Genomic DNA, 15052 nt, shown 5'->3' with positions numbered 1-15052 from the left:
GACAAGAATTTTCAGCTTCCATTGAAAATGTGCAAGGGCACAGTTCCACTGGTAGCAATGTTAATTGTGTACTGGGTATATTACTGTATGTCTGTGCTGTGGGAAAGCTGCCTGCACAGGTCTACTCTAGTGTTTCAGCTGTTGTTACTGGTGAAATTGCATCACTGGTAGGCCATTAAGGGGACAGCTGCTGAAAAGCTGCAGTGCATGTATAATAAATAAAACAGCACTGCTTGGATACACATTTACCCATATTATATACACACACATTAGTCGAGGGCTGCTCAACCCCCAGCCTGAAGGCCAGATCCAGACCATAGCCCACAGGGGTCTCTCTGGGTCTGAACACTTGTTGTTGTGGGGGAATGGTGGTAAGCAATTGCCATTCCCCTGCTGCCAAATTTGTGGACATCTGGGAAGCCCCATTGACTGGATACCATGTTAGATTGGCATGTAGAAGTGGAAGCTGGAATGGGGATCTCCACTATCTGGAATTTGGCCTTTTATCTCATTCCCCCTCCTCAGGGGAGATAAAAGCAAGAAACAGTTTAAGTAAATAAAAGAAAATAAGGAAAGGTTCACAACAAAGTATGCAATTTTACACATGATAAAAATAGTGATAGGGCACCTAACATCTTTGACAGTATCATGAAAGTTTTGGGCTATTTAAGCTGAAGTCCCTGTTAGCAGACAGGGAGTAAGTAGATGGAAGTTACTGAGTCTGCTACAGCATCTGGATTGAGTGCAGAACACGAGTGAGCATCTGGATTGAGTGTTCCTTGCTAGTGTAGAGATCTAGGAAAAGTAGGTCTCAGGAGGTCATAACCTCCTGTTCAAGGCAGGATCATCATCAAAAGCATCCCATACAAGTTTTTATCTAATCTATTCTTAAAACTGCATGAGCTACTTTTCTTGCACAACTACCAGGCACAATATGCTTACAAAACCCCCAAGAACACCCTCACAGGCCAAGGTTAAAGCAGTGGGATGAGGGCACTATCAACATCCAGGTGCTGTTTGTTAAAATAGACACTGTGGGACAGCACCATTTGAAGTATTCAGTGAAACTGAACTGAAAATGAGTGTGGTTGCAAATAGAGCTTGTACACTTGATTCTAGAAACTTTGGGATAGGTGCAACAATGCATAAGTGCATCAACGCTTTCGGGCAAGAACATAGTGCTCTGTGTGTGCTTGAAACTGAATGCTTAGCATGGATGCATGTGTAATTCACTTGCATTTGTTTTAGGTCCTTCACTGTGCTGTGCTCTGTTCAGAGGATACAAACTTGTTACAGCCCTAGCTATCAGGTTTTGATTCTTTAGCTTGAACTGTAACAGCTCACCGTTCAAACTCTGAAGGCCCCTGGTATGTTGGCAGAGATCATGACTGTCGGTACAAATTTGCCCTGAGCCTATGCCCTTTTAATTTTCCTATTGCATACATAGAAGTGAACCTTAACAATTGTTCCCAGATAACACAAGGTCCACGTAGCTAAAAATCACTTGACCCAGATTATGTTAAAAAAAGAATTGTTACCAGAATATAGAAAAATCTTGAATTGGGCATCTTTATTTTTTTTACTTTTGAATTCAACTTTTACTTTAATATGTTGGATTTTTTTATGGGTTTGCATTTTAGTGCAAATTAATTTTATATTTGCTATAGATGGTACTTTAAAAATATCCTGCCACAGTGTTAATCACAATGTAGGAATATTTGTATTTCACTGTATAATATTGTTTTGAAATGGTACAGGTTAACTTCTTCTGTTTTCCTATCTCCCTCATGATCTGTTACCCCAAAGTAACTCAACAAATTCTCTTTTTAAGCAAGCAGTCTTAAAGAGATCAGAGATTTTCTTCATTATGAGTTACTAATTTAATATCTATTTCTATCTCTTAGCATTCTCCATCGGAACCCTTTTTAGAGAAACCAGTGCCGGATATGACTCAGGTTAGTGGACCGAATACCCAGCTAGTGAAAAGCGATGATTATCTGCCATCGATTGAGCAGCAGCCACAGCAAAAGAAGAAGAAAAAGAAAAATAATCACATAGTTGCAGAGGGTCCCAGTAAAGGTTTTGGTAAGGAAGATTTTCCTAGTGGTCTTGACAGCCAGGATCTAACCAGGAACTCAGCGGATTGCTCACAAGAAGAAAAAAAGAAAAAGAAAAAGCCCAAGGCAAAAAAAGAGCCGAAGGATCCTAAGGAACCCAAGGAAAAGAAGGAGCCTAAGGAACCCAAGACACCCAAAACCCCCAAGACCCCCAAAGAGCCAAAGGAAAAGAAAGCAAAAAATGCCACACCAAAACCCAAGACCAGCAAAAAGACAAGGTATGTCAGAAAATATCTTTACAATGTGTTGTGGGTTTGTATTCAAGCAAAAATAATGTACTATATATATCTGTGCGGTCTTAAAAATCCATACTGAAAGAAGAAAGGAAAAAAATCCCATTTTCTTGGCTTGCAGTTATCTACTCTAATATTGCTAAGGAATTTCCAGATATGTTTGCTCAGATTCCCAATTTATTGATTTGCAATTAATTTAAATGGGTGGAGAGGTCAAAGTCAAGGTAGTTAATTTTGCTTTTTTAACCCTTCAAAATCACTGGATCTATTGGATTTTGCAACTGACTCCTTTTATTATCATCAATGGTGTTTGTCGTACTAATTTGAGCATTAAGAAATGCAGTCACGTTAGGATCACACTTAAACAGGTTACCAACTTCTGTTATCAGCAGTAATACAAGCTTAACTTAAATGGGAGGTAGGTCTAAAGAACTGTTTTTACTAAAGCCTTGTCTAGACATGCCACTTTAGCAATGAATTCTGCCTGCATAGTTAAAATGGTATAGCACCTTCATATGGACACATTTATACTGGGATAGCAGTATATACTATGTCCCATAAACTATATGGCATTTTTATGTAACTATATTCACATTAATTATTTGATTTGATTATTTTAGTAAAAAATTGAGCTCCTAAGTAAAAGGAAAAAATCTCCAATACCAAACCTCCCCCTCCCACCAAAATAAAGCAAACCTTTGTTGATCTGATCTCACAACCCTGTTTTATGATTTGGAACAGAAAAATTAAGTATCTCACTCTGTTATTGTGATATTTTTGTAAGGGGCAAAGTTAAAATCTTACTAGGCAGCATGAGGGAGATCAAATGGCGTGTTTATAAATAACAAGAACCTGGGGTTCCAAAGCATCTCGTTCACATACAGACACATGCAAGTATGAATACAAATGTTCTTTCGGAAAGGAGAACTAAGGAGGGGAAAAGCATTAAAACTGATTTTTTTCATTTGTACTTTAAAATTTCTTACAACTGTTCTGAACCTGTTCCAAACATCTGAATCTGTTTTTCAAGATGTGGCCAACGTTAGAAAATATAACTTCCAGATGGAAGCACAGCCAGACCTGGTTAATCTGAATCAGTTTGTGATTTGTATTAGGGCTTTAAAAATTGCAATTAACAAATCAGCTTTGTGTTTATTCTACAAAGTTAGACTACTTCTTAATATGTTGATACAGCTTTATGAGTACATGAAGCTCAAGTAGCAAGATATGACTTTCTTCTAATAAGAGGGATAGTTTCTCTGGACAGAAAGCAGAGGAAGTACTTATTGAAGAATCTGTGTAAACTTGATGGTTATATCTGCTTATATAATGAGGCAAAAATAAATATTTATGTTATGTTCTGGATTGTTGAAATCTACTGATCAGTTTATGCAAACAGTAACATTCTAGTTACAGCATACAGTAGATTCTACTTGAATGTATGTGGTGAATTTAAACCAGATCTCAAACTATTGTTTTTAGAAACAGTACTTGTCTCAGCTACCTAAACAGGTTAATTGTTTGTATAGGGGAAAACATTCATAGATTTTTAAAACCAGAAGGGGAGTGTTGATCTTTTATTTTGACCACTTGCATAACATACTCCTAACAACAGCTTTTGCATCAGAAGAGGAAGACATGATATTTTATTCTAAAAGTACACTTTAACTGCACAACTTATTAACTGAATGCTATTAATATTATTTTAACAAATACAGTGAAGTCTAGCTTAATTAAACTAAGGCTAACAAGAATTCATTTAAAAAAAATAAATTTTTAACATTGAAGACATGTAGAGGGTGAGATTGGCCATGCACCCCCTGGAAACCCAGCTGCGAAACCGGAAGTGCCAGTGGAAGTGCACTTCCAGTTTCACTGTTGGCTTGGTGATCAGCCACTGGGGGACACCGCCCTCCCCCCGCCCCGGTCGGTGATCTGGTGCCCCCCCAGACTCAGGAGGCACCAGTCGCCCATGATTTTTAGATTTCTATTAATTGTGATTCATACCAGGCTGCAGAATCTACCAGGCTCTGCATAGCTATACCTAACAAAGCCTTGCAGGTCACCCCAAGTCTAAGTAATGGGACTAACTGTGGTGGTGGGAAAGTAGCCTTTCCTTCCAGAGAACATATTGCTCCTTTTAAATGTGTAAAGGAGAGGCTTTGTTCTCGCTTCTTTTGCAACCTTCTGCTCAAGATTTACTGCACAGTTGACTAATTAACTGTGCAGTAAACATCTCAGCATCTACATGTGCACCCTTATTAGGGTGCATGAAACTAATGAACTCCGCAGCAGGGTAGGACTTGTAAGTACAAATCCTACCCTGCTGCAGAGGGGGTTTTTTGTACACAGCAGCGCATGTGTAGACTCTGAGCCGGCTGGCTTGTGCATGAGGCTGCCTGTTAGCTAGATCTGCACTGAAGCACCTTGTGCCCCAGCCAGCCCCTCTGCAGCACATTGAGCCCAGTCAGAACAGTCCTAGACTGGCAGGCTGACCCCATGAATGCCCTGCCAGCTGGGGCTGCTGTTACCCAACTCAGTGTGCCCTTCTCTGGGCGCACGTGTAAACCGTGCACCTGGGAGCTTCCTGGGAGCAATAAACTGTGGAGCAGTAAGCTCTGCAGTTTGCTGCCCATTAATAGCATGTGTAGACATGCCGTCTGTAACTGGAGAGTTTAAATCATTGGTACTTCTCTTAGTTACTACCTGTTACTTTCTGTTCTGTGAGAAACATGAACTGGGGAATATTAACAGCCACTAGGACTTGCTTATGTATGGCTTAGGAAAAGAGTACATTCATAGTTACAGACTAGACTTGCCATTGCAAGTCATCTTTCCAACCCATGTACTCAAGCAGATTTATAAGGAAGATAGACCTGGTAACTTATTGGGGGACATGTTGCTAAAGAATATAACTTCTGTCAAAATAATTTTGCCTATGATTTTGGGGCAATACCACAGATTAAAGAATCTGCCTAGTGACATATAGGTAACTGAGCCAGGATTTTAACAGGATTCAACCCCTGAACTATTAATCTGAGGTCAGTATTCTCCCTGCTTAAAGGAATCGTTATTGACACGTGAAGATTTCATGGTGCTGTCACTAGGAAGGACGTAACAGCACAAAATCAGAGATGTCTAAAATGTATGCAACTAAGTGTAAATTCTGAATTGCACAATCATGTAGACAGAATTTGTGGTGGTACAAGTAACAAAGTGTTTGGATTACTTTAGCACTAGTGTTTATAGTTCTACAGTAGTTTGATTCTGAGCATTGAGTATCATTCTTGGTGGTTTTGTGTTATAAAATGCTAATGTGATATTGGCTATTTTCATCGTATAATAAGCTAACTTTACTCAATATTAAAATCCATTTTTCTAAGGGATGGAAGAGAGGATTGAAAAAACAGAGAAATGTGGGTATGTACATAATCTCAGGAAAAAAGTAGTTCCTTTCAGAATCATCATAAAAGTTGATTCAAGTAGTACAAGGGGAAATAAAACAGCCCCCCCACCCCACTCAAACCAAAAGGATAGGAAAATGTGAATTGTATTCAAGTATAAAATGATGAAATATGCAAAGTGCCAGATTATTTAAATGAATATGTATTTTTTTTTTAATAAGATGACATGATCATTTTATTGACCATGGAAGTGTTTTATTAAAAAAGAATACTCTGCCTTTACTTTGGGACAAGCCTCATAGAAATGTATAACCTGCCTCACTGACTTGGCAGAGGTGCACCTTAACTGAATGGTAAACAAAGAGGACAACAGAAATTTACATTATAGTACTTCTGGTATAGTAACACCACAGAAATGTAGTGAACTTCAAAACACTTTGCTAACAAATGTCAGTGTAGAGTTGGTGTCTTTGGAAAGCTAGTCTATCCATTAGCTCGATGTAATGAAACTTGGAATAGCATGGCCCTAACAGCAATAGGAAAAGATGTGCAAATGGCAGCTGGAAGAAATGGAGTTAAAGGGAGCACTGTGGAGAGTTTGCACATATTTTACTACAAATAAAACTGCAGATGACAAAACAGAAGTCTGCTTCATGGAATTAACTGCCCACGTACCAAGAATTATGTGCAGCACCAAAGCTAAACTCTGCTACCTGTTTCTCTATCAATAATTTGCTGAGCTACCAGGCTGAAAATAAGTTTGTTTCCCTCCTTCAATTTGTTTATTTATTTATTACATATTAACTGTATAAATCTCTGAAAAGGCTTAGGTTACTCTAGAGGAGTCTTCACACTGCTTCACCCCGGACTGTGGAGAAAGTTCCTCAGTTCCAGTATTTTAGAGGAGTTGTAAGAAAGTTTCTTACCTCTGAGGAAAACTCCCTTTAACTTGAGGAAGGAGAAGAAATGAGAAATGTATCTTTCTATGTTGTCCAGTATTTTTAGCCTAGATCCATGCAGCTTTTCTTAAAAGGATCCTGTAAGATTTTGTGCCATCTATCTAGTTGTTTTCTTGATCCATTTGAAACATGGTTCAAAACTGTAGAGAATGACTTTGGTGAACACAGGTACAATTGATAAATTATGTCTGAAAAGGAGCAAACAGATTCCTGACTCATTTGCATTTGTACTGCTTCGAAAAGCTGTATGTCAAGAGAACTTGTAATACAGGGTATTTCATATATGTATTTTATCCTACTGCCTGTTTGCTAGGGGGAAGTCTAAACCTTTTAAACAAACTATAACAAAAATGAGAACAGCCTCCAGCTGGGTGCATTAAAAGAATCTTTTGAGTTTTCTATACTCTGAGCTTCTCATAGCTTGCTGGGGGATCACCATCTTTTGTAACACCTTAAATGTTGAATTGTGTGCATCTTTCTTGCTGCTTTCTGAGATTAAGTTCCACTCCTCCTGAGCCCCCAGCACCTGCACATGAAAGCTGCTGGAATGGGAAATGGTAGTGCAACATCTTCTCATCAACAGAGGATAAAAGCAAACATTTTCTTCTCCCATTCCCACCAAAACTAAGGGGTCTCCATTTTGGGTCTCCATTTTGCCTGTTTTTAGTTCTGCCTTCAAGTATAAACACAGCAAACCAGTTGCAAGAATCATTTGATGTTCTTGAGGATATCAGAGAATGAGAATGTGGTAAGCCCAGTTGGTGTGCCACTTCTCTGCTCTGCTGTTCAGGTGGAATGGGCAGTTGAACTCAGTTGCTGGGCACGGTGGGCTGCTAGGTCTATTTGTTAGGAGCAGGTGGATGGGCATACTATATTGAGTATTGCCTTTTACCGCAGACCTTATATCAGAAATTTGTGTGAAGGATAATGAAATTAAATGGGGGAAAAAAGATGAGCGGTTTAATGGTTGGAGTTATTCATCTTGGGAACTTTTTAGACCACTGTGTAAAAGCATCCATGCAATCAGTGCGCTGGTGGCCCTTTTAAAATTATGCTAATTAACATATCTGGTTGTTATCCCAGAGCAGAGTAAAAAACACAACAATATTAATATGAGAAGAGCTGTTGCCCTCCTCATTCAGTCTTGTGGAAGATGACACGTTTTTTGATACTTTTAAATGAGGTGATTCAGCTTTCCCAGGTCCGAATGCTTGACCTAACTCCTTTGGGCTGCTGGTTGTCAAAATGACACAAAGCGCTGTTTTGTAGAACTGCATTCTTGTCTCAGACTTTTAGTTCTTTCTTCTTTTTTCCCTGTTATCCTGCTTACTCTTTTTTTTTTTTGTTCCCATGCCCTCATTTTTCCTTATTTTTTTTTTTTTCTTCCTGTGCCATTCTGTGGGTTGTGGTCCTAGTGCGATTCCCTTTGGACAGCATACTGTGTTGCCCCAAGGGTTAAGAATGTAAAACAAGAAGTCCATTTTGGATACCCAGATTGCAAACAATATAACTATCTGATGACATCTCTCATAAATGGTCTGTTTTTTGGAGTAAATTGTGGTTTTGTTTTATTTTTTTCAAATTTAATTTGCACTAGGCTGATGGCTTGATGCTAGGAACCAAGTAGTGGCTATGACTGAAGTACACAATTTGTCTGTATACAGTTACCTTGCATTTTATTATAGTGCTTTCCACATGTTCCAAAAAAGTTAGGAAAAACCTATCAAGTATGTATTAGATGTTATAACATACAAATGCAAGCACTTAAGGTGTTTAGTTTTCTACAATACATTTTACGTACCTAAATTTGTATTAGCCACTAATTTTAATCATCTCTGTCTTAACTACATAAATGCCAAATGGTTTTGTTTGATTGACTAGTAAAGTGTATTTAGCTAGGTACTTACTGTGGGGTTATAAGGGTTGCTTAGCAGTTCTAAACAAAAGTAGAGAGCAAAGCAGAATTGTTGACAGCTGCAGGAAGCTGATGTTCAGACCTACCAGGTGAAGTCTAATCCTACTGGGCCTACGGCATGAAGAACCTGGATGCAGATCTTCGTGTACTGTAGAGCCTTGTTGCAGTGGCTTTTTCTTTTAACCTTTTTTCCTTTGTGTGAAGAAAGCTCTAGATCACTAGCTTTTTTAAATTGCAGTTAAAAAGTTATTATTTGTTCATTAAAGCTAAACATAGGAGATTAAGAAAAATTCTCTGTGGACCAATTCAGATTATTTCCCTATATCCATAGTACTTGGTGTGTATACTTGCATTGCACTGATATTGCCTGAGGGCAGTTTAAAATACTGCCCAAAGTACTTGGTTACATATCTCTGTTCCTGCAAGATTTGGTAGTTTAAAGCACATCTAGTACACGTAGGTCAGCAAAGGCAGAGATGAAGGTGTTTAGCTCAAATCCCCTATTTTTACTACCTGGGAAAGGTCTGATAGAGTTTAGAAAGAAATCTTTGTGCAGTTAGATCTGCTACAAGTACCTCACTTGGTTGCAAGTTCTTTGTCTGAATCTTTCTGTGTGATAAGCACTTGGAGATGCTGTATGACTCAAACAATTGTGGACATTCCATAGAGCATTCTTCGGAGGGGCAGACAGACAATCATTAGCACTTTCCTGCCTTTCAGCAAATTGGTATTTTATCAAACCTAGGCTATGTTATTCTTCAAGACATTAAGCCTGTTATTCATATGTGATAGTGCACCCAGGGCACAGTAACTACTACTAAATTTAATTGTATGCTTTGCTCTGATTTATAGAGGTCACCAGTGAAAAGCACTAGCCTGTCAACTCACTTTACCTGGCAGTGGTTCAAATCCCTGACAGGCTTACCTTTGATTTAAACAAATTTGAGAAATATGTAAAGTTTTGGAAGCAGTTTTGCACTGATTTGATAAAAGAAACCACAAAACGCTGCAGCGCAGGTGTTGAGAATGTTTGAAAGCTGATTGAGAGAAGCAGATGGCTTTAGTCAGTGGCATCCAGCCAAAAGAGCAGGTGCTGGTCATGTGACCGCTGGTTACCAGGGTAATCTGATTGCTCTTGGCGTGCAGATGAAAGGAAAGGGGCCCAGTGTTCAGCTGTAGTATTGTATAATTTGTGGCAGTTAGAGCGGAAATAAATGCTGGAAATGGAGCCTCATAGTAGGGGAGACTTCTGTCCATGTGTAGCATACACACTAAGATGGTTGGAAGGGGAACTGTTGTGTAGATTATTATTATTTTTTAAATGATTTGTCTTATGTGGCTCTTTCAATTGAATCAAACTTTTCAGAGCACTGACAGGGTTTTAGCTGAGCTATATTATTGTGCCCTAGAATTTTGCTGTGATTTTTAACTGTATTTTTAAAGCTCCCAGCATGCTTAAATGTAAACATTAAACATCTTTTGAACATTGTTTTTACATGTAAAACGCATTAAACAGAGGGAAAAGGCAACTAGTCAAAACATTGTATAACTACATTTTAAGATTTAGCTCCGCAAATGAGCTTTCATTTCAATATGCTTATTTATCACAATAAGTTTAAGGCTGACTTTTGTTTTGGAGGTTCACGGGGTTTAGAATTATAAAGATTTTTGGAGGGTTTTGTCTTTTTAAAACCAAAATTTAAAACCAAAATTTGGAATGGGTTCAGATATAGTATTGAAAAATGAAGCTGTTCAGAAGTGCCTGGGATAGGGTTTGGCTATTTAAATGTTTCGTTTGTCAAATACCAACATGTAATTCTATGCTAAGAGACACCCTATGAATGTTTTAGCAAAAATGTTTGCAACTCTAAAAACAAACAAACCAGCCCAAAGAGTTTGTCAAATAAGCAATAATCAGGAGGTTGGTTGAGCACCTAACCCCCCCCCCCCCCAACCTACGTAAAGCTTTGGAGATGAGTACATTTTACAATTCCTTTAAAACTTTTCCTCAGTTTTTAATTTGTTTCATTTTACAAGTGTGATATATATCATTATATATGTCAAATTACATATATATTCCAGATCTTTGTATACAGTTTGAATACGGGGTCTCTAATCTAAACTTGTGTTTTGATGCATGTCTCCTTTGCCAGCTAGTAGCTTTAAATATATGTTATATACAGTGTTTTAAATACAATAAATATATGTTATATACAGTGTTTTAAATACAATTAGAGATTGACAATTCAAGGGGGGAACCCCCTCATCACTCTTTCTTCCAGAATATTAGTTTGGGTTTGTAGGCTACTGGCATTTTTTTTTCTTTTTAAGGAAAATCATTGGAATATATGGGCAGAGAATAAATGGGAAATGGAGCAATTTGGGAAAATAATCTGTCTGGCTGTTGTGGGCTCTACAAATCTGGGGTGGCCAAATGAAATGTAATTAATTGTGTCTGCACAAATTAATCAACACCTGCAAATTTTGGTTGTAGCGACTGAGTGGGTATATCGGTTCTGAGAGTGGAAATGAAATCTGCTATCTTATCTTAGTTTTCTGAGGAACAACACTGGAAGTGCAGTATAAAATGGAGGATGATCTCATTCATTCAGAGGTTTTGGCAAATTCTTCTGGCTCGGCTCAGCTAACTGTTTGGCTTGCATTTGTTTCAAGAAAAGTTCATGTGGTACCTTCCCTCCTGTGTATTAGGGTGTTCGACTAATGGTTAGACTGCTAGTCTGATTCTTATTTTAGTCTCCCATTTCAGATTCTTGCCAAGTGTGCTACTCAGTACATCCAAGATTAAGGACAGGCCAGATCAGCAGATTGACCTTGACAAGGGAAGTGCAGTACTATGTTAAAATGATTGAAGTCATTGATGTACTTTAGTTCCTTGCATAAGGCAAAGGAATTAAAATAATGAAAAAACCAATAATAAAAATGTTTTTGTTGTTTGACCATATCATGGTACACTTTTCTTAAAATACATTTGACTCAAGCATTGATCAGATATATCTTAATTTTAGTAACAAGAAATCTGACTCAGAAACTAATGCTGTGAAGAAAAAGGTCAACAAGGGAAAGGAAGGTTCAGAAAACTCAGATTTGGAAAAAACACCACCAGCATCTCCTCATGAAGACGATGATGATCCAGGTGTTCAGGTAATACCATCATTCTGATATTCAGGCCCTAATTATTTAACACTTGGTAATCTTATATGTATGTAACACACAAACAGTCACTTCACCTTTGTTATAGAGAAGCTTTTATTTTTTTTTCTTTGTTGGCTGGAGAAGTATACCAAGAAAGGTGAGAATTGGAGATCCTAGTGGTAAATTGTTTATTAAAAGAAACTTTCCTGGTTTGCATCTTTGTTTTATTAGTTTGCCAGCTCTGTATACATACAGGTGACTTGCACATTTTTTTTTTTTTAGTTTCAGTCCCCATACTACATTTTGAGTCTGGGTTATCTAATCTTGTTTTATATTTATAATGAAAAGCCTTAATGTAACCTAACTTTGAGATGCTTATTTAGTTCTTTTTTCTTGATGAGCTCTGTATGTTAGGAATGAGCATGGCAAAGGAGAGAGAGTGAATTGAATGTAGGGGCAGCTTGTATTGCTGCTGCACGTACTGTATTTTGTTTAGTGGATAGAAGGCGTTGATCTCTAGGACTGTTAAGTCGCCTACTTCAAGAGTCCCAAGTAAGTTCCCTTCAGAATTTAAGTAGCTTCCCTCAACAGCAATACCAAGACTATAGCATTCTGTGATGTCACCAAAAAGACATGATATAGAATGGAAAAGCTGTCAGTCAGTGGTCCTTTAGTGAAGGGGTGGCGAACTTGTGGCAGGGGTGCCGCAAGCGGCAAAGGTAGTCTCTGTGTGTGGCATGTTGCACGTTGGGGAGGGGACAGGCAGCAGAAAGCATAGCAACAGATGAAGCAGGGGAAGAGAATCAGCGGTCCTCCGGAAGGGTGTAAGGCTAATTTGTGACACACCCATCAAAAAGTTTGGCCCCACTGCTTTAGTGCCTGCCACAGTTCATGACTTCCCTTTCGCCAAGTTTCACCACAAAGCTCATAGAATTTATTATGATTAAAAGTAACATGTAAGAATTTAAGTTTAAAAACCAACAATAGTTACTTTTCTGATGGCACTCCTCTATAACAATATCATCTTGGGATAATGTACTCTGAAACAGAAGCATGGATATAGAAGTATGTCATTAGCATAACTTATTGGTACATTTTTAATTATATGCCAAGTGCTCCTTTTAACCTGGTTAATGGCGGAATTTAGCACGTGTTCCTGATGCAAAGATACTTTAAGAGGAGTCTCGGGACAGTGTTTTTTGCTGACCAGTTTCTATAATAGCAGTGTATTGACACCTATCTTTATGGTATTTGCAGTTTGAGAACTAATGGGATAAAAACTTCTTTTTAATCTAGTCTGAGAGAGAACTTTAATAATTAGGACTTCTTGTTTTTTCTTTTGGCAAATGATACAAGAGGATATACTTGGCAATAAGCATTAATTCTTGTAACAGTGAGAAATTTCATTTGTGCTTTTAACATTGTTTTGCTTGCTTACACTGTATATTTTCCTATGCTGACTTATATTTACTCAAGGTAACTTTACTTTCTTGTTCAAGTGGGGTTTTTTTTAATAAGTTTAACAGTAGGCTTGTACATGATCACTTTTATAAATTATCCAATTTAATAAAAAATGAGGAAGTTTTTTATTTTATTCTTAGTATCAAACCCTCATAATAACTGTAAGGTGCCTATGCAACAATTTAAAAGCAAAAACCAAAAAACCCCTCCTATAAGAGTGTGTGTATGTGTGTGTATTTCAGGGAATAGAAGGGGTAGGGAAAGAGTAGTCTGGTTGCATTTGTATTAGGCACTACAATAAGTAAATGTTTCCATAATGAAAGCATAACTATGAATGCTAGTCTCCATAGCAGTTCTCTGACTAGTTGCCTTCCCACTTGCAAATCAGTTTTTTAATAAGGAAACGTTAAACTGAAAGCGTATACATGCATGCATGCTCAGTCTTGGCAAAAATACATAAAAATTGCAAAGCCCATTGGACATTACAGGAAACAGGAAGCCAACCAAGTAAATAAACTTCAAATGAAGGATTATTCTTAACTTGATAGGCATCCTTTCTGTTAAGGAAATGGAAGAGATTTGGCGCTCAGAATTAGTAGTAGTCCTACCTATTGAGCCAAAGGAAAATTGATGTTTTCCCTTCAGTGATTATGGAAATGAAGGTGTGAAATTGCCAAGTGGTATCCATTATCAAGTATCCAGCTACTGACTTTCTTATAGTTTCAGAGTAACTCTCATAACTTGATTCTTAAAAAATGTACTGATAGAGGGGTAGCATCAATGCTTAAATATACATGTAGACACGCCCTCTAAGGAGGGAAATGATTTTTCCCCGCAAAAAAAATTATGTTGAGAAAAACCTACAGAACTCCATGGAAAGAGCAAAAAGTGCATTTGGTTCAAAAAAATAAACTGTCCAGTTCAAGAACAACCATTTAATTGCTTTCCTTTCCTCCTCATCAACCCCCAGTCTAGGCTCCTAAAAAGAAGGAACTTAGTATGAAAGTACCATTTTAATTTTAGAGCCAGTATCAGGGTGTTTCATGTAATTATTTTTTTTTAAAGTACTAGTACATTTGAAAACAGTAAAGATGCACTGTTCTTGTTTATTCTTCATTCCAACTTTGCTTACAAAGAAAATCAATGGTTTCTTTTTAGAAGAGGCGCTCTAGCCGGCAGGTTAAGAGAAAGCGTTACACAGAAGACCTGGAGTTTAAGATTTCAGATGAGGAAGCGGATGATGCGGATGCTGCTGGAAGAGACTCCCCTTCCAATACTTCTCAGTCAGAGCAGCAGGTCAGTTTAGCATTCCAAATATGGATAGCCAACCAATTAAATCTAAGTAGTTAAAAATGATAAGTGTTGCCCCTCCCACCTCATTCCCCACCTTCCTCCCACAAGGAGTTTCATTTAAATTTGGCTCACTGTACAAAGCAAAATTAGTTGTTTAGGTTCTTTAAAAGCTACGTTCATTCATGATTTTTTTTTACAAGCTTACAATATGTAATTTGATACAATTTGGTTAAATTAATGGTCTCTGCTAAGTTGAAGCCTGAAACTAGACTGTAAGGAGACTGAATTTACCTCTGTGAATTCAGTGGTCTGGCTTCTATGACTTTAATAAACCACTCAAGCTTGTCTCCTGCTGCTAGGCACCATAAGAACCCCTTTATGAAATTACTGCCTTGTAGTACCCAGCAGGGTACACTTTATTCTCCGTGCAATGTAAATGATGGATAAAATAGTTTGAATAAAATGAAGGGTAATAATGTAGGAATGACTGTTGTAACAATCTTATTGTTTTGTAGTG

General features: G+C 37.8%; 1 protein-coding gene across 4 annotated transcripts in view; it reads left to right on the top strand.

The window, feature by feature from the left end:
- The window catches only part of CHD7 (chromodomain helicase DNA binding protein 7), a 161552-nt gene that overhangs the window by 94271 nt on the left and 52229 nt on the right, over positions 1–15052 (top strand). For all 4 annotated transcript variants that reach the window (XM_059724056.1, XM_059724054.1, XM_059724055.1 and 1 more), the window contains 3 exons: positions 1905–2335; positions 11655–11790; positions 14401–14538. In XM_059724056.1, the coding sequence (XP_059580039.1) occupies positions 1905–2335; positions 11655–11790; positions 14401–14538 (705 nt within the window). The remainder of the gene's footprint in view (positions 1–1904; positions 2336–11654; positions 11791–14400; positions 14539–15052) is intronic.

Source organism: Alligator mississippiensis, chromosome 3 (genome assembly GCF_030867095.1).
Source record: "Alligator mississippiensis isolate rAllMis1 chromosome 3, rAllMis1, whole genome shotgun sequence".
NCBI lineage: Eukaryota > Metazoa > Chordata > Crocodylia > Alligatoridae > Alligator > Alligator mississippiensis.
This window is presented reverse-complemented; position numbering and strand designations above follow the sequence as displayed.